The following is a 21329-nucleotide window of genomic DNA, read 5'->3' on the forward strand; positions in this document are numbered from 1 at the left end:
TCATGATTTTGGACAACGTATTATACTATGATGTTTTTTCATTATTTTGGACAACATACTATACTATGACGGTTTTTTCATGATTTTGGACAACATACTATACTATGACGTTTTTTTGTTATTTTGGACAACATACTATACTATGACGTTTTTTCGTTATTTTGGACAACATACTATACTATGACGGTTTTTTGTTATTTTGGACAACATACTATGACGGTTTTTTCATGATTTTGGACAACATACTATACTACGACGTTTTTTCATGATTTTGGACAACGTATTATACTACGACGTTTTTTCGTTATTTTGGACAACATACTATACTATGACGTTTTTTCATGATTTTGGACAACATACTATACTATGACGGTTTTTCATGATTTTGGACAACATACTATACTATGACGGTTTTTCATGATTTTGGACAACATACTATACTATGACGGTTTTTTCATGATTTTGGACAACATACTATACTATGACGGTTTTTTCATGATTTTGGACAACATACTATACTATGACGGTTTTTCATGATTTTGGACAACATACTATACTATGACGGTTTTTTCATGATTTTGGACATCTTTAACCAGCGTTTTCTGCACCAATCTATGGCGTAAATGCCATAATCCTCTGCTGCTGTTAGGTTTTTATTGGATGGGACAAATGAACATATTCTAAATATTGAGGGGAACTGGTTCCCTGCATCCTGTCAATTTGGACTGCTGGAGACAGATTCTGTTGCCTCAGATTCACAGCAAAATTTTAAAATACAGTTTACAACTGCCTGCAAACGATCCACGTTTACAGTCAGGGAATTACCTTGACAAGGAGTTTTATCTATGACTCTGAATGTGAGGAAAGACAAGAGAGTCCTCATGTCACTTCTAATCCTGTCCCACATAACCTGATCCGGCACCCCAGTCACAGTTGGCCAACTAAAACCTGATTAGCTCATACTGTATATGTACACATATCATTACTTCAGGTGAGGGCAAGGCAGGACAAGTCAGCTTTATTTGTATAGCACATTTCATACCTCAGGGCAATTCAAACTGCTCTACAGAGCAACAAAATATAAAACACGATATAAGATACAGATGTACAATAAAAGAGTAAAGAAGAAAAAAAGGATAAAAAAAAAGGTCAAATTACTAAATGATTAACAATTAAAAGAAAAAGAAAAATCAGCATTAAAAATAGCAAAAAAAGCAGACAGGATAAAAGATAAAAGTACAAAGATAAGCAAGTAGCAAAGATAAAAATACAAGAATAAAGTTGCAGTTCAGTTAAAATCAAAAGTCCTGCAGGCTAAAACACACCAGTTGAAGATAAATCCTTTAATGAGCTACTGTGGTTGAGTCCTTGACAAAAACATCTCACTCATTTGGTAGCTGTTGTGAAGTTTTTGTTTGTATCGCATGATCGTCCTCAGCAGGGTGATGGGCTGTGTCCAGATGTTACGGAGCTGTAGATGTTGAAATTTTATTTTCATTTTCAGGACTTTATGTTCAGAGGTGCTGATAGGTAGGGTATAGCACATTTCATAGACAAGGCCAATTCAAAGTGCTTTACAGAGCAATAAAATATAAGAAACAGAATATACAGAAAAGTGTTAAGAGAAAAAAAGATATAAAAGGTAAAATTAATCACTAAATGATTTACAATTTTTAAAACAAATCGATAATAAAAATAGCAAAAGTGCAGACAAGAGGTTAAAGTGAATAGGTGGATGGATGGAGGTATAATTTTTACCATGGTAACTATTGTTGTTAAGTGTGTTAGCATGCTAACATTAAATAACTAGCATTACACATTAAGTACAGCTGAGGCTGACGGAAATGCAATTCAGTTTGTATTGTGACGCAAACTGCACAGTCTCCCTGCGACACATTGTCATGCGGAGATCATGCGAGGAGGCGCTGCACAGGTATCCACCAGTGAACCCTCTTTTGACATTGAATGTCTGACTGATGGATTGTGTCCGTCTGACTGAAACACTGTGTCTGTCTCTCACGTTGTCGTCCTGTGTTTACCTCCATCCATTGGTTACTTTTTTCTTTTTCTTTTTTTAGTCTCCTCCCTTGTTGACTTTCTCAAAATTATAATTCAGCATCATGCCTCCTTGCACTTGCTAGTCTGATGTTGTTAAGGTACCTGTCTGTGTGCTTTACATAAAAGTGAAAGAACACACACACACACAATTTAAAGGATAACACAAAGAACTATACACAAAGCATTGCGAGACTAGGAAATTACAAGAAAATAAAATATAAAATTGGAAAATTTTATAAAAAATTAAATTATTGAATTAAAACTAGAAATTATGAATAAAAATCTATAGAATACAAAGAAAATGAATAGATGAAATAGAGTAAAAATTAACAGCAGGGATAAAATAAGGTGTGTTAAAATGGTAAGTGACATGGTGGTGGCTGGCTGATAATGTTTCCAAGTGGAAGCATATATGACGAAAACAAAATTGGGCCAAGAATGCTTCCTTGAGGTATACCGCAATCATTACCATGAGTCTCTGTTACATTCGCACCAAGGCTGACAAAAAAAATGGCTATCGGTTAAATATGCCGTACATCAAGCTAAAACACTCTCAGAGAGGACGACCCATTTCTTAAGTTTGTCTATTAAAATATAGTGGTCGGCTGTATCAAATGCTGCATGTAAATCCATAAGAAGGAGAGCAGCTTGTTGGTTGGGAAAGACTTTGGAAGTAGGATTTGAACAGCTTGGTTGGGATGGGGTCTAGAGCAGTGGTTTCCAACTGGTGGGCTGCAGTCCAAAGGTGGGTCATGGGTCCATTCTGAATGGACCGCAAGTGACTGTGAGAATGTGTCAAGTTTGTAAAACACCCAATTTATTTTGATGTACAGTGAATTTCTGGCACAGACCTTTTACTTTGAAGTGCTGTTTCCTGCTGTAGAATAAGTAAGACAATTTCAGAGCTACTTGTCAGAGACAACAAACTAGCTCGACGAGTATGACGTTGAATATATTAAACTTTGTGGACCTTGAACTAAGGACAAATCTGGACCCTGTGGCTGGACCAGTTGGGAACCAGTGGTCTAGTAAGACTTCATCTTCACCCAGTCTCTGCAGTCCTCAGTGACTATCCGCACTAGGAAACAAAACTTAAAATCTGAACGCCTGATGAATAAAATCATCCACTTTGTTAAAACATATACATATACATATATATATATATATATATATATATATATAAATACATACAACCAGGAACTACAAGTGTAGTGCAGGATATGGCTTAAAAACAGGGTAAAAAAAAACAGATACAATGTCAATTCATGACAGAGCTACCGACAAGCATTCACAATGCCAGTGTATGCGAGCCTTTCATTTTCCTGTGCCTGGAAACCTACGCCCTGGCTTACGCAGTCTTACTTATCCAACCTGCTATACAGTGAAGCCTGTATGTTCTATCATGGTTAGTCATTATCATCATCATCAATCAGTCTTGTTGAAGTAATTTTAACATAACCTCCCAAACAAAACTGGTTCAGTCAGTCTTAAGTCAGTCACTGATTGCACTACAGCATTGGAAACAGGACAGGAACGCAGACATGGATTCAAGTAAGTGCTTCTCTTATTGTGTTCACCAGGTAGAGCTGGTTTTTGGGGAGTTTTCTCCTTATCTGCTGTGAGGGTCTACAGACAGAGGCTTTTGTATGTTGTAGTGATTTTGGGTTGTATAGATGAAACTGACTTGACTGTAGAGGTGTACATAAGGAAATATTTTTAAACGTAAACATGTTGTTTTTTTTTTTTTTCATCTTAACTAAGAATACTTGATTGAATCTACTCACTCATTTATTTATCTAATGTTAGCGTCAACAGATTCTCTGGACTTAGTGAGCCCTTACCTGTTCAAGTACAAAAAGACAAACTTCCTGGTCAAGGACAAATTGCGACCCACAGACATTGATGCTCTGAAGCATGTTGAGACCCGTCCTACTGATATTTTCCTCATCACATATCCCAAGTCAGGTCAGTGGCTGAAAGAATGAATGGAAACTACGTAGCATGCATGCTTTGAAAAAGTATCTACATTTATATTTTTAAAAAATTGTTTATGTATAGCAAATAAACTTGGATGAAATCTAAAATCTTGTGAAAATTGATGTATTTTTTTTTATTTTCAATCTACTATTCTTAGTTAAGATTATGTGACCACAGGGTGAGGACTGGGACCATTTTAGATGGTCCCATTCACCAATTCGCTGTCTACCAAGCCGAGGGAAATTTAAGGGGAAGACCCACTCAAGTCAATGCAAAAAAAAAGGGGGAGTGAGGTTACACACACGAAACTAAAAATAAAGAGTGAAGTGAAACACAGCAAACAACACTCAACCGTGCAAAAGGAGTGGATGCTTGGGGAGCTAGGCCCTGGCTTAGACAGGCCTCAACCCTCCTTTCCTCAGTCAAGGTTCAGCCTAAAAAGCAAAGACAAAGAAAAAAAAACATTAAAAAGGGCAGTTGGTCAATTACATAAGATAAGTAGATTAATAGAAATATAACCCCTAGGCAAAACAGCAGTCAGCACTACAAGAAAACAAGAGAAAAAGACAATTACCCAAAACACCCTTAATGTATTTTTGTTAATTAAAAGGAGGTTGTCCAGAGTATTAAAAGGAGTGTCATGAGTTTCACCTTGACGGTCATGAAAAAGGGTTAAATCAGCTCTCAATAATGGCAGGACCAGGCATTCACCTCTTCAAGAGAGTCATCTAGCGTCTTTTTAAGAGAATATTATCTGTAAAACACAATATAGTCAATGATATATGTAGAGGAGGTATCAGCAGTTTGATGCAGCTTCTGCAGTGAAGAGGTTGTGGTGAAGAGGGAGATTGATTAACTGGTCCATCTACGTCCCAACCCTCACCGATGGTCATGAGCTCTGGGTAGTGACTGAGAGAATGAGGTCGCAGATACAAGCGGCCAAAATGAGTTTGCCCCTTCAACCCTGCCCCAGATAAGTGGATGGATGGATGGATGGATGTATGGATGGACGGACGGACGGACGGACGAATGGACAGACAGGAGGTGGCAGCCCAGAGCAGTCTGCAGATCCAGATGGAGCATAATAAATAAAATAAATATAACGGACCTACATCAATCAACCGCTCTATTATTTCATCTGGAATTTAGCAGCTGAACGGTTACAGACAAATTTAGTGAGTCCATCTAACAAATATGTTTTTCACCCCTTCCCCCAGTGGAAATGGCACATTTGGCTGAAGTACAATTGCATTAAATGTAATGCAACATGCAACAACACTTGAGTTTTTAAGGTCGGGTTAACAGTGCACACCCAATCTGTGTCCAAGTTGCTTACATGTAAATCATGGGCAGGTTTTGAGCATGTACAGTGGCATGCAAAAGTTTAGGCACCCCTGGTCAAAATACCTTTTTCCGTTAAGCAAGCAGATGATGGGCTGATCTCCAAAAGGAAAGAAAAGGACGCAGGGAAACAAAAGGCTGGAACATTAGACACACAAGGAGCTAAGACAAACTGGCACTGAGAGAAAACAAGACACACTAAATACTCTGGTGAGGGGAAGGATAATGAGACATATAGGTGAGGCTAATCAGGGCGGGACTGACAATAAGACACAGGTGAAGTCATCAAAAGAGAGGGAAAACTCACAGGGGCAGGAAGTGAAGTGATCTGAAAGGAGAGGAGATGTGAGATTCAAAGCAAAAGAGGAAACACCATGAATGAATGAAATAAAAAATATAACCTAAGAAAGTTGAGCTGTGACATGAGGATTGTAAAATACAGTGTCAGTTAGCATTTTTAAGACAAGACAAATGACATTCTTATTTTTAGATTAATGAATTCAATGCCTTTCAAGACTTTTCAAGGATGCCCTGTCCTCTTTTGTATTATCAACATCCTCTATTTTATTTGAGTCTACAGGCACTACATGGATGCAGCAGGTCCTGGTCCAGGTCATTAATGCTGCACACCCTGAGTGGGCAGGAGATGCCAGCAACAGGGCACTAGTTCCTCGGCTGGAGGGGAGAACTGTGGATGACCCTTTCCGAGAAAGACCAGATCCTCGAATCTTTGGCTCACATCTCCCTCCTGACTTGTTGCCCAAGGGAGTGAAAGACAAACAAATCAAGGTGAGTTACAATATGTCATTCTCAAGCATTGATTCAAGCATCCATCTGTATACCTTATTTTTCTTTAGGTTGTGTATGTTTGGAGGAACCCCAAAGATGTCCTGGTGTCCTTCTATCACTTTGCCCACAGTTGGGTATTGCTGGAAACACCTCACAGCTTTGAGGATTTCTTTCAGCGGTTCCTGGATGGTAATGGTAGGTCCAGTACAACATTTCTGAAGTGACATTTTATAAATAAGCTGATTTTGTCATCTGGAGGTAGAGAGAATGATAGCGTTTCCAGTGTTTTTAAAGGCACAAATATGGTCGGATTTTACCAAAACTTTGCTGCTTTTCCTGCGGAGGACTAGGCCCCAAAACTGGGTAGGCTATAATAAGCCAAAACATGATCTTTTCCTAACCATAACCAAGTGGTTTTTGTGCCTAAACCTAACCGTACATTAACCACAGCATTGTTGAAACATAAAGTTATAACGAATCTGCTGCATAATAACATGTAAATGTATTTTATCTATGATTTAAAATGCCAACATGTCACTGGGTTGTTAGAAAACAAACAGTAACCACATACAGTACCAACAGGTCTCACTCATCTTTTGCATTTATTTTCAGCACTGATACACGTGTATCTTTTCTCCAACAGTTTACATGGGATCGTGGTTTGATCATGTGCGAGAATATCACAAAGCAAAAGATCAACTGGACATCCATTACGTGCAGTATGAGAACATGTTGAAGGTTGTGAATCTTCTTTTATATACTGGGTCTTCTGTTTGGCACACTGTTTTAGAAATGCAGCAAATACACATGTACACACATGTTGCACACATATTAACATATTCCTACACAAATGTGATTGGCAGGATCTCAGAGGGGAAGTTGTGAAGCTTTGTGCTTTCCTGGGAAAAGACTTGACAGATGAAGCCATTGATCATGTTGTGGAGATGTCCACCTTCGAAAACATGAAGACAGACCCCAAAGCAAACTACAAGGACTTAACTGAATCCAACCGCTACATAAAGCAAACCATGCGCAAAGGTTTGTTTCCATGCTGATGACTCCTCTATTTTTTTTTACATTTCCAAAGAAGACGTTAAATGGTGGGAGAGAAATAAGCATCTCTGACTTTCTCTGTGTCTGAGCAGGTATAACAGGTGACTGGAAGAATGTCTTCACAATGGCTCAGAATGAACTTTTTGACAAAGTGTTCAAGGAGAAGATGAGCGACTTTCCTCTGACCTGCACCTGGGAGATCAAACAGTAGCTCCTCTTAAAGCTCAGCTCAGCCCTTAACTGAAGAGCAGTTCACTTAATACAAGAGGAGTGATTCATTCCCTCTGTGATCCTCTGATTTTTACCTGACCAGACATCTGACATTTGAAAAACAATGTCCTCATCTCTTTATGCGTTATTATTGGTAAAAGGGTTGGTTGATCTTTCCTTAAGTAGTACAATAGATCTCTTTCCAATGAAATGATTAAATATAAATGTATACTGTTGGCATTGATGCCATAATTAAATTAATTTGCTATAAAATACTTATCTGAATTTGCTATCTTGACTGTATAACTTTTGTTAGGTATACATGAATGTATAATTTTAATAGCATGACTCGTGCACTCGTTATGTCTGTTATGTTTTATGTCTTTTATGAACTCCAGGAAGACTAGCAGTCGCCAAGGCGTCAGCTAATGGGGTTTCATTTAATAAACAATAAACAATCTCTATAGCAGTGTGTGTGTGTGTGTGTGTGTGTGTGTGTGTGAGAGAGAGAGAGGGACTGTAATCCAGTCTTTCTCCTAATATTTAAGCACTGTTTGTGCAAACCATTGATATGTTACATTTGTACGTTTCATATGTATTATATCTTGGTTTCAAAAGGGACATAATATACAAGCTGACTTTATCACTGGGAGGTTGATGGGTTGGTGGATGGCATGACACCTAGGTGAGACGCTTGCTAAGCTGCAGACCACTGCAGCCCCCTGTACAAGACCAACAATCAACACTACTTGAGATTTATCAAGTCATTGCAGTATATCCAATGGCTTCTCAGAACCTAGACAGGGGTGTTTTTAAGCACTATACACTGTTTAGAGCAGCTTGTGAGGCATGAAAAGTGACACCAAAAGAGCTGCTTCTAACCGACACAAAACTCAACCAGTGCTACACTGCCACCGTGTGGTAGCAGTGGAGAATGGAAAACCTTTTAAATGTTTTTTTTTAATTTCTTTCCAGAAGAAGAAAGAAGACAAAACAGAGAATAACTGGTAATTTAACTTGCATTCCTGATGTAGCACCAGGTAAAAGTCCTGCATTTAATAGTGCATTTGGGTAAAGGTATTTACATTAGGGTGACCATATTTTGATTTCCAAAAAAGAGGACACTCGGCCGGCCACGACATAGCCTACTTAAATGATACTCGCAGTTTACTCAAAGATGCCTTATAATTTTAATATATTTAAAGTTTATATGTATGGATAGAAAATTCAGTTATATTACAAAATAATATCTCTCAAAGACAGAAATTCAGATAGGCCCCTATAAATAGGGGACACATACACACACTAGAGTGCTACCCGATCCAAGTCCGACGGTACCCGACAGGTTGGGCCGGGTTCGGTCAAAAATGTATAAATTGTATTCGGGCTCGGGTCGGATTCGGTCAGCTTTCAGTGAAAATGTAGTGTAAAAATAAATAAAATCCTATTGTCTGTCCTGTTTATTGCTTGGGGACTGTTATTTACATGACAACACCTGAACAGAACACACACACACACACACATTGGCTGTTTGTTTCTACCTCTCCCCTCGCTGGAAGCCTCGGACCTCCAGCCGCCAGCCTCCGCCTTGATTAAACACTGAAAATTAAATAAAAGAGGGAGACAGGTTTTTCCTATTTTATCTTGTTTTGTTATATTTCTCCCTCTCCCCTCGCTGGAAGCCTCGGACCTCCCGCCACCCGCTCCCGTCTCAAACACGGTGGTCTCCCTCTCCGCTGAGCACCTACGGCGCGCGCCCGGCCTGTTAAATAGCCTGTAACCATGACAGCTGTGTGACACAAACTTAGTGCTTTAGTCATTAAATAATGTCGGGCTCGGTTCGGTTTTGGACATAACAAAACAGAATGACTGTCGGGTTCGGACAGAAATATGCAGCCCATGGCGCACTCTAATACACACACACACACACACACACACACAAGGAAAACCGGACATTATCATCAATTTATGAACACGCCCCGGACAGGACGTGAGAAGTGGACATGTCCGGGCAAAAGAGGACATTTGGTCAGCCTAATTTACATATTATCAGCAAAATTTACTCTAAGTAGCTGATGAAAAGTAAAAGAAAACACAGAAAATGTTCACATTATCTGACTAAAAAAAAATTATGCTTAGACCTTATTGATTACATTACATTATAATGCTTGAAGATAATTTGGAATGAAGGGTTTGACTTCAAATACACACAAGAAGTTTGTGCTCTAGAAAAGGATCAGCGCTCAGTGAATAACCTCCTAAGCCCTATGATAAGCTATTATGGCAAGGCTTTGGGGGTCATCGGGTGGGAACCTCCTTTCACCAGTGTTAAGTCTAGTTGGTCCCACGACACCTCCAGGAGGCTAGACAGTGATCTCTGGCATCCCAGAGACACTCCCCTAATGCCAGGTCTCACTGCTCCCCGCACCAACCCAACAACCTCCTTTACCTTACTTACACATGGCTTTCTCAGCCCAAACAGCACTGCCACCTTCAACCAAACCCAGGCTCCGTTTATGCGAGCTCCAGGTAGAGACAGTGCTGACTACCTTTCCTAGCACATTCACCATACTCTATTTCACACGCTACATAGCATAACTCCAATATAAGCTAAAGTTAAAGGAGACAGAGAAGAGCATGAGCATGGCACTGACTTAATGAGCTCACATCATGCATGATTAACCAGTAGCTTTCAGCCCATTGTGTCACAGCTAAAGCTTCTACATTAACGTTACTGAACTTCTCCTTAAACTTTAACTTACAGTGGGCTGCTTGGTTGTCGCTAAAATAATAATAAAAAACTGTCATTCACTCACCTTGTCTGTCAGCTAGCAGTATGGTCGTCTTCCTGTCAACTGAATTCAAGTTTTCCGCGTTCCGCCGATGCATCAGATAACTTCCTGCGTGGCGTTTCAAAATAAAAGCCTTGGTCTTGCGGATCAAAAATAGATGTCTAAAAGGTTTTACTTGGTTGTAAATATTCCTCCAAAGCTGGCTTTTATTTGTTGAATCAATATTTTTGGTCATATCTGCAATTGCTGCTCTCTTACTATAATGTGTTGTATTATGTTATATAAAAAATCAACACACTGACACACCACTAAAGGCCACACATTCCTGAAAATATGGGGACAAAACTAAATTACCTTCCCTACTCTTAACGTTTAGATTTTTTTTTTTAATCGTTATTGTTTGTTGTATCACATAATGAAAACTGAAACTATATGGGGAACCTGTTATTATTGCTGGACTATTTATTTTGTTGTTTGTTTTTATATAGATGTATTTGTGTTGTTGCCTCTTTTTTATCATTACTTATTGTGGGGAAATGCTTTAAAACAGTTAGAATATAAAATCTTAACCGACCGCCCACAAAATCTTTGTATTTTATGTTGCAGGCACTAGAGGGAGCCCTTTACTTAGTCTATACCATCTCCTGAGCCTAAATAAACGTCCAGTAGAGTCCGTCTAAACTGGCTGCAACATGAGGCCAAGAAAGCAGTATCCTAATATGACATTAGTTTTGATGGGAGGGGGAGAAGTGAAGTATAATATAGGATGCAAGGGAATCACAGTCCCTTAGAAGATTTCCTAGACAGCTCCTCCATATCAGACACCCATACTGTATGGTCCACACATCTGGAGTTTAGCACTGGTCTGGTGGTTCTATCACTGTTCTCTGACCCTAGGTGTTTCTCAAAGTCAAGGATCACCCCACTCTTGTTGTGGGGCAACAAGTTCTAGAATACACCTACTGGTGCTACTTGGACACATCCTCAGTGATGAACCCAAGGTCACGGTGTGTTTCGGGTCTTTAATCTTCAGACACCCTTGCCCAGGCGACCCAGCCTGACTTGTGTCCAATTGGCCCACCACTCCACGGATCCCCCCTCCGGATCCACAGCCATCGTGAGGCTCTTTCAGCGGCCTCGAGGTTGTTTTTGATGGCTCTTTTGCACTTTACTCCAAGGAGTTTGAGGGTTCGACGCAATGACTGGCCAGCGAATCCGCGGCACCCAACCTCGATTGGTTCGACACGGGCTGAACTGCAGTGGTGAAATCAAAGAACGCCCACAGAGCTCAAGCTCCCCAGCCCTGACTAAATGGTCACACTCACTAGCTAATTAATCTCAACCCTAGTCTTCGGACAGATACTGGTGGTGGGTACTGAAGACAACCAGGAACTGACGACCATCAGGAAACCAGGGAAAAGCTCCCAAGACATTGTCTTCACCCACATGCTCCGCCACACTCAGTGAAAACAACAAACTGGTTGGTCTCCTGTTGAGAGCGACCACTTCAGCCTACAGAGGGGATGCATGGCTTCTTCACACTACTGTGGCTATATTCACATTATTTGGTTTGCATTTCAAACAAGGTGGGGACAAATGCTGCTCCCTTCCAACACCCACAAAATTTGACCACACAAAAAGCTAAGATTAACTTAAATGAACAAATGGAGTGTGTAGGTCAGGAACGTTTAGGTCAGCTTTTATAGCTTGAAAGCCCAGGCGAGTGTAATCAAGGCAATGAGCCTCCCATGTCAGCCACCTACCTGATGAGGTCAGCTGGAACATCCTCTAAGATGATGGAGGGGGCGTCACAGGGCGGATGGAGGTTGTCAGGCATCAAACTCAGGCTGCCATCTTGACCTGTGGGTGTTTCTCAAAGTCAAGGAAGGAACCTAAAATGGCTGAATCTCAAGGAGGCTACGTCATCAAATCCCGCCTAAGGACTGCTCCAATGTTGCAAAGTTTCTTCAGATTTTACTGACGATAGAGTCCTTCATTCAGAGAATTTTAAGAGATGCAAATGCGTGTATCCTTAGCAGGTATAAAGTACCCACAATTCTCTGCGCATGATTTGCTGGAAGTGAAGACATTAGGTGTTTCTCAATGTCAAGGAAGGATCCTCAAACGGCCAAATTTGAAGGACGCTATGTCATCGACCCCCGCCGAAGGACTGTTCCAATGTCCAGGATCCTTCCGAGTTTCACGGAGGACTGAGTCATAGTTTCAGAGAAATTCAAAGGATGCACGTGTGGATCCTCCACGGCTCCATCCTCGATGACTGAGACTCTTCACCGACAAGTTGCCATTCAATTTGGGAAGAATGCCCTTCAACTGGTACAGGAATTTGAAAGAACATCTAGGAAACTGGCTGACTACAGGAACCACCTACATTTCAACCTGAGATGCAGGCCCTAACAGCCTACGCTTGGATTCCATCGTGGAAGGACACAAGGCTGCAACTATGCTTCAGAGGGCCCAGAACCAGCTACTCAATGAGAGAGTGAGACAGATTCACTTCACCATCGATGCACTTAAATCCAAGACGGAACAGATACTGGAGTCCAGTTGCCTACGATATAGATTACCATGACCTGGATGAGAATCTTCACCGACAACTTTAGCCTACCTGTTTGTTTTTTTAAGTATGATCCATAAATATATTCTCCCTAAAAGCTTACATTTGTTCAAACTGTACAGCAACATCAGAGTGCCAAAATTACTGCAGTACCCTGAAACCCCCTCAGTCTGCTGAGGGTTAATGACGATCACCTGGGGACACTCGTTAGCCTGTTCCAATGTGTGTCCATTGAATGATAGGAAGGACTTCTGCCTTGCCTCTGCAGGATCCTTCCTTGGAAGGACTCATCCTACCAAGGAAGTATCCTTGACTTTGAGAAACACGTTAATAAAATTATCAAACAATAATTTGGCAGCCTCCCTGCAGTAACTCTGAAGACCCTCTTGGAGTCATGAAGTGCCTGTAAAAGACTGAATCAATGGATAAATATTAGTCTATTTAATATTATTGTATGCAGCAGAAGGACTACTCTATGACTACCACTCTCTCACTTCTGTCCCCTCTGCAAAGGACTCATATATATACTCACCAATGAGTTGACTGAAAAGATGTGTTCGGGGTCCTGCCTCTTATTTCGTCTCTTATTTGTCCATATAACGTGAGCATTAAAGGTCTGACAGAAGCACGACGACACAAACATCAGACAGTTTTCAAGCAATTTTATTTCATATTCAGAGCGATGATTTTTCATATTTCATACTGAAATTTATTTGGCACAACACAAAATCTGCAATAATAAAGAAGATAAACACTCACAAAACAAACTATTAAAAATGTAAACACTTAAACTGTATTAAATGACACAAGTGTAAAGGAACTTGAGGCACTCTATGTGCACACATAGGTCCACTCTTATAAACGCATGCAATATTATTGGAAGGTTTGCTTGCTCGTATGTATATAAGCTGTGATAAACTAGAAAAACTCTTAGATATAATATATAGCAGCACAGTGGCTACGTCTACTGTTTTTACACAAACATAATTTGACATGCATAGTGTAGCTGCAGTATAAATAGTTATATCGTTTATAAAATTATATTCTGTACATGTACACTGATTTAAAATGTCATAAATATTCATTTGATATTGATAAGTAACTCCTTAATTTCATATAAAATTGTGCATTTTATTCAGTGTCAGTGCATAACAGTAAAGGGTTTTAGGTGAAAACAGATATAATGATTTATGATATTTGGGTTTGGGTCTCAGTTGTGCAGCCAACAGGGGGCGGTGTTGTTTTTAATTTCTCCAACTGACCTCACCTCCCAGCTCAGACACAAAGAGACAGACACAGGTGCTTTTTCTCTGCACGCCAGACATATAAAATTTAAAATCACACCTATTGATATAAAATATCTTTAAAGTTTCTGATATGTAGCACAAATCACAAAACACAGCAAAATATATGTTGGAAAAAAAAAACCAGTTATGTTGGAATGAACATAAATGTTGAGCAAGTGTTGGTACTCTACCACCACCACCCACCACCCTCCGCACACGCCTCCCACTGGTCGCCTTGCCAGAGAGCTGCATTGTCTCATCTCCTCCTTTCTCTCCCACCATGACATCATCGGTAACCTTGGAGACTCCCTGAATAGTGGCCGACCCAGGAAATGAGGCTACAACTTTGGAATGTGAGAGAGAAGACAACAACTATACACCCCCCCCCCCCCCCCCCCCCACCTCCATCCCAGCACCCTCACCCCCCCCTGGTCCAGCACCCTCCTAACCTCCCCTTGCAGCTCAACAAGGAGGGCCTTCTTCTCTCGTGCTTCATGACTGACGACTCTATTAAGTCCATGAAAACCTGGTTGTCCAGTGAAGTCACATTAACATTTACTGACCACAGACTGGTGGATTACATCACAGCACCGTCCACAAACAGGCCTTTCTGACGCACACAATGGGCCGTTTCAAATATTTTTTCTCCACACTTCACTATGAGGATTCAACATATACATCTATTAACAGTACTGGCACTTACCTGTGTAAATACTTTGGCCAACACAATGAATAAACAAGAAAAACAAGTGCAATTTGTCATAGCTCAGTCTCTCATCTGAGAGCGTGACCAGTGTTTGGTCTCTGTTTGTGACACATATATAAAAGAGAATACACAGTGGAGCGCCGCCCCACACAACACATGACTAAAACTTTACAGTGCATTTCAGAGTAAGACATCTGAGGAGTGCTGTTAAGAGCTTTTGGTAAGGAAACATGCTCTAATGGGAGGTTACAGTGTGATATGCATGTCTAGGGAACAGGAATCAGTGACACGGTGCAGCTACAGTGTGTGTGTTTGGTCTAATAAGAATAAGGATGTTGACCTGAAATTGATTTTGTGTGGTCATATGACATGTGACTTGTGATGGGATGAAAAACCTTTTGAAGTGATGACGTCTCTCTGTATGGCTATGGCTTTTCATACAATATAAATACAAATCTGCCTCTAAGTTCGGATGCTCTGCATAGGCATGGTTAAAAGAAAGGTTTGACATTTTGCGAAATAAGCTCACTCACTTTCCGTCTGTTAAACATAAAGCTACATCCAGTTAGCTTAGCTTAGCATAAAGGCTGGAAACAAAGGGAAGATAGCTTTGCTCTGTCCAGTGGCAGCAAATCCCACTGCTGAACTCCCTAATTAAAGGAACAGTGTGTGAGATTTAGTAGCATCTAGTGGTGAGGATTGTAGACTGAAACCAGCTGAAACTTCTCCCATGTGCCAAAGGTGAACTCCTGGTTAGAATTCCTTCAGTGTTCATTGTTTAGGTGGTTTGTATGGGGAACTGAATTATCTGCAGAGGTCTCGCCCACCACAAAACATATGGACCAGGTGATTTAAACCGGTAAAAAGACTGAATAAAGCAGTTTGACGTTACAAATCAGTGTTTCTCCAACGCTGCTTGGTTAGTCGCAGATGGGCCGCTAGCCCAGATAACTAAAGATCCAGACGTAGGGAGCTTAATTATTTGTAGAGGTCTCTTCCCCATTGATTTTAACTGGTAAAATAGCTAAATAAAGCAGTTTTATGTTAGAAAAATCAGTGTTTTTCCAATACTGCCTGTCGCAGAGGGTCTGCTTAGTACAGTGATCGACGCAAAAAAAAGAAAATGGCCCCATCTAGAGCCAGTGTTTGGTTTGTTTGTTCTGGACTACTGTAGAAACATGGTGGTGCAACAGCGGACTCCATGGACTAAGGTAACCGAAACATGACAGTTCTTATTTTCAGACAGCGCCAGGTAAGCCATTTCCTTGTTTCCAGTCTTTGTGCTAAGCTAAGCTAACTGGCTGCTGGCTGTATAGACGTGAGAGTGATACCATTCCTCTCTCAACCAGAAAGCAAGTATTTCCCAAAATGTCAAACTATTCCTATGAAGGGACAGTTCACCCCCAAATCAAAAATGCATATTTTACCTCTTACCTGTAGTACTATTTTATAGTCTAGATTGTTTTGGTGTGGGTTGCAGAGTGTTGGAGATATCAGCTGTAGAGATGTATGTCCTCTCTCCAATATGATGGAACTAGATGGCACTCAGCTTGTGGTGCTCAAAGTGCCAAAAAATACATTTGAAAGACTCAACAGCAATGTCTCTTTACAGAAATCATGACCTGGTTACTCAAGATAATCCACACACCTTGTTGTGAGCAGTTTCATGTTGGGATTATTTTCTCTTTACTGACCGACACCCGCCAACCGCATCACTGCGCAGAAGGAGGCGTGCATCTACTGCTAGCTCACCTAGCACCACTGAGCTAGCCAATATTAAAGCTCAGCCAAGGAGGACGCCTTTAATGTTTACATCTGGCATTGTCTCGAACCTCTCCTCCATTAGTAAACACATGCCTCCTAACTAACCCTTTCACCACGCAGGAAGAAGCATAAATGTATTCATGGATGAGAAGTTAGAGCTCCTGACAGCATGACGTAAACATTAATGGCGTCTCCCGGCTGAGCTGGCTGAGTGGTGCTAGGTGAGCTAGCAGTAGATGCACTCTTCCTTCTACATGGTGTGTGTAGTTTGGTAGAAAGAAAATAGTTTGTACATCAAACTGCTCACAACAAGGTCTGTGGATTATCTTGAGTAGCAGACTTTGATTTGGGGGTGAACTGTCCCTTTACTTAATGTATTGATCTGTTCATCGTTAGATCAGCTTGTTGATCAGTCAGTGCTGAGTCTCCACCTCCACCACAGTCCAGTCTCCAGGTGGAGAGCTGCCCCGGCTGTCTGGGGAGTAGCTGCTGACGGAGGTGACTGTGGCGGCAGGAGGGCTGACCTGAGGCAGCAGGTTGGGCCACATGCTGCTCTCCAAGGGGCTTAAGGTGCCCCCGGTCCCCACAGGGAGGAGGAGGAGCGGAGGGCAGCCTCCGTCTCCAGACAGCATCAGGGTCTGGTTGATGAGCTGCTGGACCATGTCTACCTTCTTGTTCCATTCCAGTTCCTGTGGAGGCACTGGACGCAGCTGCCTGTGGAAATCCTGCGTGATGCTCTGGGGGTACAGCACCCTCCTCCCCACCACCTGCATGTTCCTGTTGTGCTCACCTCTGGCCTCGTCCTCCTCGTCACTGGTTTCCATGGCTTCGTAGATGGTGCAGAGCCCCGTGGACGGGGACAACATGACTCCAGTGGGGCTCCTCCTCAGCTGCTGCTGTTGTTGGATTTGTTTCTGCTGCATGCGGTACTGCTGCTCCAGCTCCAGCTGCCACTGCAGAACCTGCCTGCGGTGCCGGTGCTCCTGTTGCTGCTGCTGCAGCTGCAGCTGGAGGAGCTCCCTGCGCTGCTTCTCCAGCTGCTTCTGCTGCTCCAGCCTCAGCCGCTCCTCCTCCAGCCACTGCCTCTTCTGCCTCTCCTGCTCCTGACGGTGCTGCATCTCCCTCAGCTTCTCCTGGTGCTGCTCCAGCCTCCTTAACTGCTCTCCACCCATGCGACCGTCAACGCTGGTCTCTATCAAAGGAGGCGGGGGTGCTATCTTGGTGAAATGCGCCGCGACAGTCGGATCAATGGGCCTCCTGTTGCCTGGGACCAGTGCCAGGTAGTGGCCATTGGCTATAGGGACACCAGAAGTGTGGTTCTGGTTCCGGTTGTCTTCCCGTGAGTGTGTTTGCCACTTGTGACCTTCGTCCGCTTCATGTGTCTTCTCGTCTCCTGTGAGACAGTCAAGATCACTTGGTGCATCCATTAGAGATGCATGCATCAAACAGAACGGGTGGTACAACAACAGGAGGGTTCAGGAGAGATTTGACAAGAGGGCGAAGGTGTAACGAAAAAAAATAAAGGGGCTCCGAAAATAAAGTGACATCCATGACACAGGAATAAATACACTGTATCTACGAACAAATCATAAGGTAGTTACTGCATGATGTTTTCTCTCTTAAGTTGTCTTTCAAATAACCATATTTTCTCCTTGCGCACCACACTCACATCTGCTGCTTTGTCCTCTTTGAACACACTTTATCATGCAAGACAGCAGTCATGTGTACACAGTACAGTACAGACAACAGGTATTTGAAGAGACAGATGACAACATGGGGGACGTATCGACAAAAACATCACAGAAACTGACTGAAATGATTGAATGTATTTGTCATAAAATGATGCTAAAGGCAGGTCAATCCTTTTTTGTAAGTGCCCCTATGTAACTGTATATTATACAAGGGAAGCAGTGGTGTCCCAAAACACAAACCTGAAGTAGGACTTGCATAGTCTCATGGATATATTTACAATTTAGTAAACAATCAGACGGGTACGTGAGAGTCTAGAGGTTTTTCATGTCAGGATTTTGATCAAGAGGAGCGGGCAGGTCAGAGGAAAAAGTCATGAAAGGGAGAAAGTGTTCTTGAGCTTCAACATTCAGGTGCATTCAGGTGGCCTGTACAAAGAGTTCATGTATGTTTGTCTGTGTGAGGGAAACATTCAGGAGGTTGCAGACACATGAGTAGTTTTCACCGTTTGAATGTTTAAAGCACGTCCATGTCGATGCACTTCCTGTCCAGTTTACGTTAAATGTACCCTGTGGAGTTTCTGACCAGTGCTTGTGATATGGAGCAATGTTTAACTCCTAAGTCCCTGAGTATGTGGGCGTTCATTTGGCCCCTGAGCAAAACACCAGAACCCCAAACAGCTAGATTTATTAAGATGTTTAGATATGAAAAATATTGGTTTATGTTGCTATTTGTATCTGTATCCCAAAATAAGGTACGAAAGACCCCCATAGTGCTGTACTCTTAAGTGTACCTTGTGCTGATAGTGTTTCACTCTTTAAGTAAAAATTTGAATGCAGGACACATTTTAACTTCTTCTGCTACCACTGCCAACACCAATATTCAGTTTAAGAAAGGGTCAAAGCGAGACAGTGTTTGCCTGGGGCCGCAAAATTACTACATCCGCCCCTGAAAAACCCTTAAATCGTTGCTACCTGCAGTCAGCGACACTGATGAAATACACTTAGCTGAGGTGTGATTTCCCAAATAGTCGCTTGCTTTGACATAACCACCATGGTTTTAAGGTATAGCATGGATTAAATTAGCAGAGGTATTCTGTCGGTGATATCGTTAGGCTATTAGTGTTATAAGTTAGTATGGCAGAGCCCTGAAGCCCCGCCCACACTGCTGCATGGAGCTGTTTGCGTGTTTATTTTAAGTTTAGGGCTTAGTGCTGGGTGTCAGCAAGACCGAAATATCCCAGTACCAAGTAGTATCGAAAAATCTCCAGTCAAACGATATCTGCATTCAATCCTTTTTGCGCAGGGATCTGATCTCGGACCATCTAAACTTTCTGATGCTGCCATCTCCAGACTCGCTGTCCAAGCTAACACAGCAGCGAATGCTAACGTCCAACATCAAGCTGCTAAACGATCCCAACAAACTCAAATCAACACCGACCCTTTGATGCTAATACTTAGCCCTGTCACTGGGTGTGTGCGACTGGGTGGACTCTCACAACTGTCCCCAGCTCTGAGCTCACACTCCTGCATCTACAACCAGTACAGTCCATAGTGTGCTAAGGTTGCTTGGTGTGTACGACGGAGTTGGCAGCTCGATGTCACCAAAACATTCGTAAGTATGGCTATAGGACAAACCACTCCATTCATATTATGGGTAACAAATGAAGTACTCTATTGGTATTGGTATCACTTTAAGGGTACTGGTATTGTAATTTTTTAAATGATACCCAACCCAACTGAACACCCATAGGTCCCCAGGACTTCACCCGCCAGGTGTCAAGTAGATTGGATGAACGGATTCCTTGCTTTATAGTTAGATTCAGCTTTTTAAGTGTTTTGTGAAAAGGTAAATACATTCAATACGTTTGTTAAACCTCCACAGGGCACCTTCTAAGTGAGCACCACCTGCCGAGGTCTGAATGTGATGTTGGTCAGCCTGTGTAGTGTCTGTAAATGTCATGAGGGCAACAGCATGCTGGAGAACAGGGCACAGGGACACCATCAGAATCACCTCCTTGATTTGACCAAAATTCCATTTTAGATACAACACCATTGTACAATGTTGCATCACTTCCTGTTTACCGGTCATTCCCATGGTGAGGAGTTTGAGACGCCATGGGAAATCAGTCGTGTTAACACACAAATACACAGCGACTCGGACACGAGGACAGTAAAGTTCAGGCATGCTGGATCGACAGGGAAAATAAGAAACAGGAACAAAATGCCTTGCAATGATGTTTTAATGGAATTTTGAAAGATAACCTAGTGTGAACCATTCATCGATGAACATGTCTAGTGTAGAACTGTTTCAAATTCAAGGTAGTACACAGTCTTTTATGTTAGTTAAACATGCAATATACTGTTGAAATAGTAAACCAAACGCTCACTATGAAAACGTTTCAGCGAGTGTAAAGCTCAACTGTGAGAGTGATGTAGGACAATGCAGGGTCTCATCACAAATAAAAGGCTAGTTGTTAGTCTGGAACACAAATGATCAGCTAACTGAGGCTTGAAGCTTAGCCACTTAAAACCAAATGCCTGAAACACATACTGTACGTGACTGCACGTTATATACCTTAACAACCTATGCAAAGAGCGTAGAGCCTCTTGAAGCACACATTAAAAACTTCACCAACTGCAATCTAATACTCCCACACCTACCTCAACAAATCTGCCGTGTTAATATCTAGCCTTTATTTTGATAGCTAAAAGTCTTGAAACACAAACTTTTAAAATGTGACTAGTCGCTATGGTGCTGTTGAACATGAAGCGTGTGTACACAGGGTAGGGAGGACCAGGTTTCAACAGAAAAAAACAAAAACAAAAAAACAACAAATAAGCAAATACAAAACAAAAAAAAATCATTGACATTTGTTCGGTAAAAACAGTAGGATAAATACACAATGAGTCCATTTCATTCCATCTGTGGTTTTTTTTTCTTTTTCGGTTTAAAAGCTCAGTCACAGTGGACCAAATCAGTCAGTACCCCATCAGGGGCTACAGAATAAGCAGTGTTACTTAAAAAGAACATTCTACTAGAAAATGGTAGTAGCTATTGTACATAAAGGAGTTTAAGCCGTACACTCA

General features: G+C 41.6%; 2 protein-coding genes across 2 annotated transcripts in view; one reads left to right on the plus strand and one right to left on the minus strand.

The window, feature by feature from the left end:
* The first annotated feature begins 3599 nt into the window (after window positions 1-3599).
* Window positions 3600-7429, plus strand: LOC117268705 (amine sulfotransferase-like). The gene is made up of 7 exons (XM_078161056.1): window positions 3600-3609; window positions 3874-4023; window positions 5957-6165; window positions 6234-6360; window positions 6809-6903; window positions 7029-7203; window positions 7311-7429. The coding sequence occupies exons 1-7, from the start codon at window positions 3600-3602 to the stop codon at window positions 7427-7429; spliced, it is 885 nt and encodes a 294-aa protein (XP_078017182.1).
* A 9436-nt stretch (window positions 7430-16865) lies between these two features.
* The window catches only part of prr36b (proline rich 36b), a 39920-nt gene continuing 35456 nt past the window's right edge, over window positions 16866-21329 (minus strand). Inside the window, exon 6 of the mRNA XM_033644558.2 lies at window positions 16866-17944. Within this exon, the coding sequence (XP_033500449.2) occupies window positions 16965-17944 (980 nt within the window). The 3' untranslated portion in view covers window positions 16866-16964. The remainder of the gene's footprint in view (window positions 17945-21329) is intronic.

This window comes from Epinephelus lanceolatus, chromosome 18, assembly GCF_041903045.1.
Source record: "Epinephelus lanceolatus isolate andai-2023 chromosome 18, ASM4190304v1, whole genome shotgun sequence".
In the NCBI taxonomy this organism is placed as follows: domain Eukaryota; kingdom Metazoa; phylum Chordata; class Actinopteri; order Perciformes; family Serranidae; genus Epinephelus; species Epinephelus lanceolatus.

Coding starts and splice junctions, on each gene's coding strand:
- LOC117268705 (XM_078161056.1), top strand. Junction 6,361..6,808: donor GCGGTTCCTGGATGGTAATG/GTAGGTCCAGTA, acceptor TTTCTCCAACAG/TTTACATGGGATCGTGGTTT. Junction 7,204..7,310: donor AAAGCAAACCATGCGCAAAG/GTTTGTTTCCAT, acceptor GTGTCTGAGCAG/GTATAACAGGTGACTGGAAG.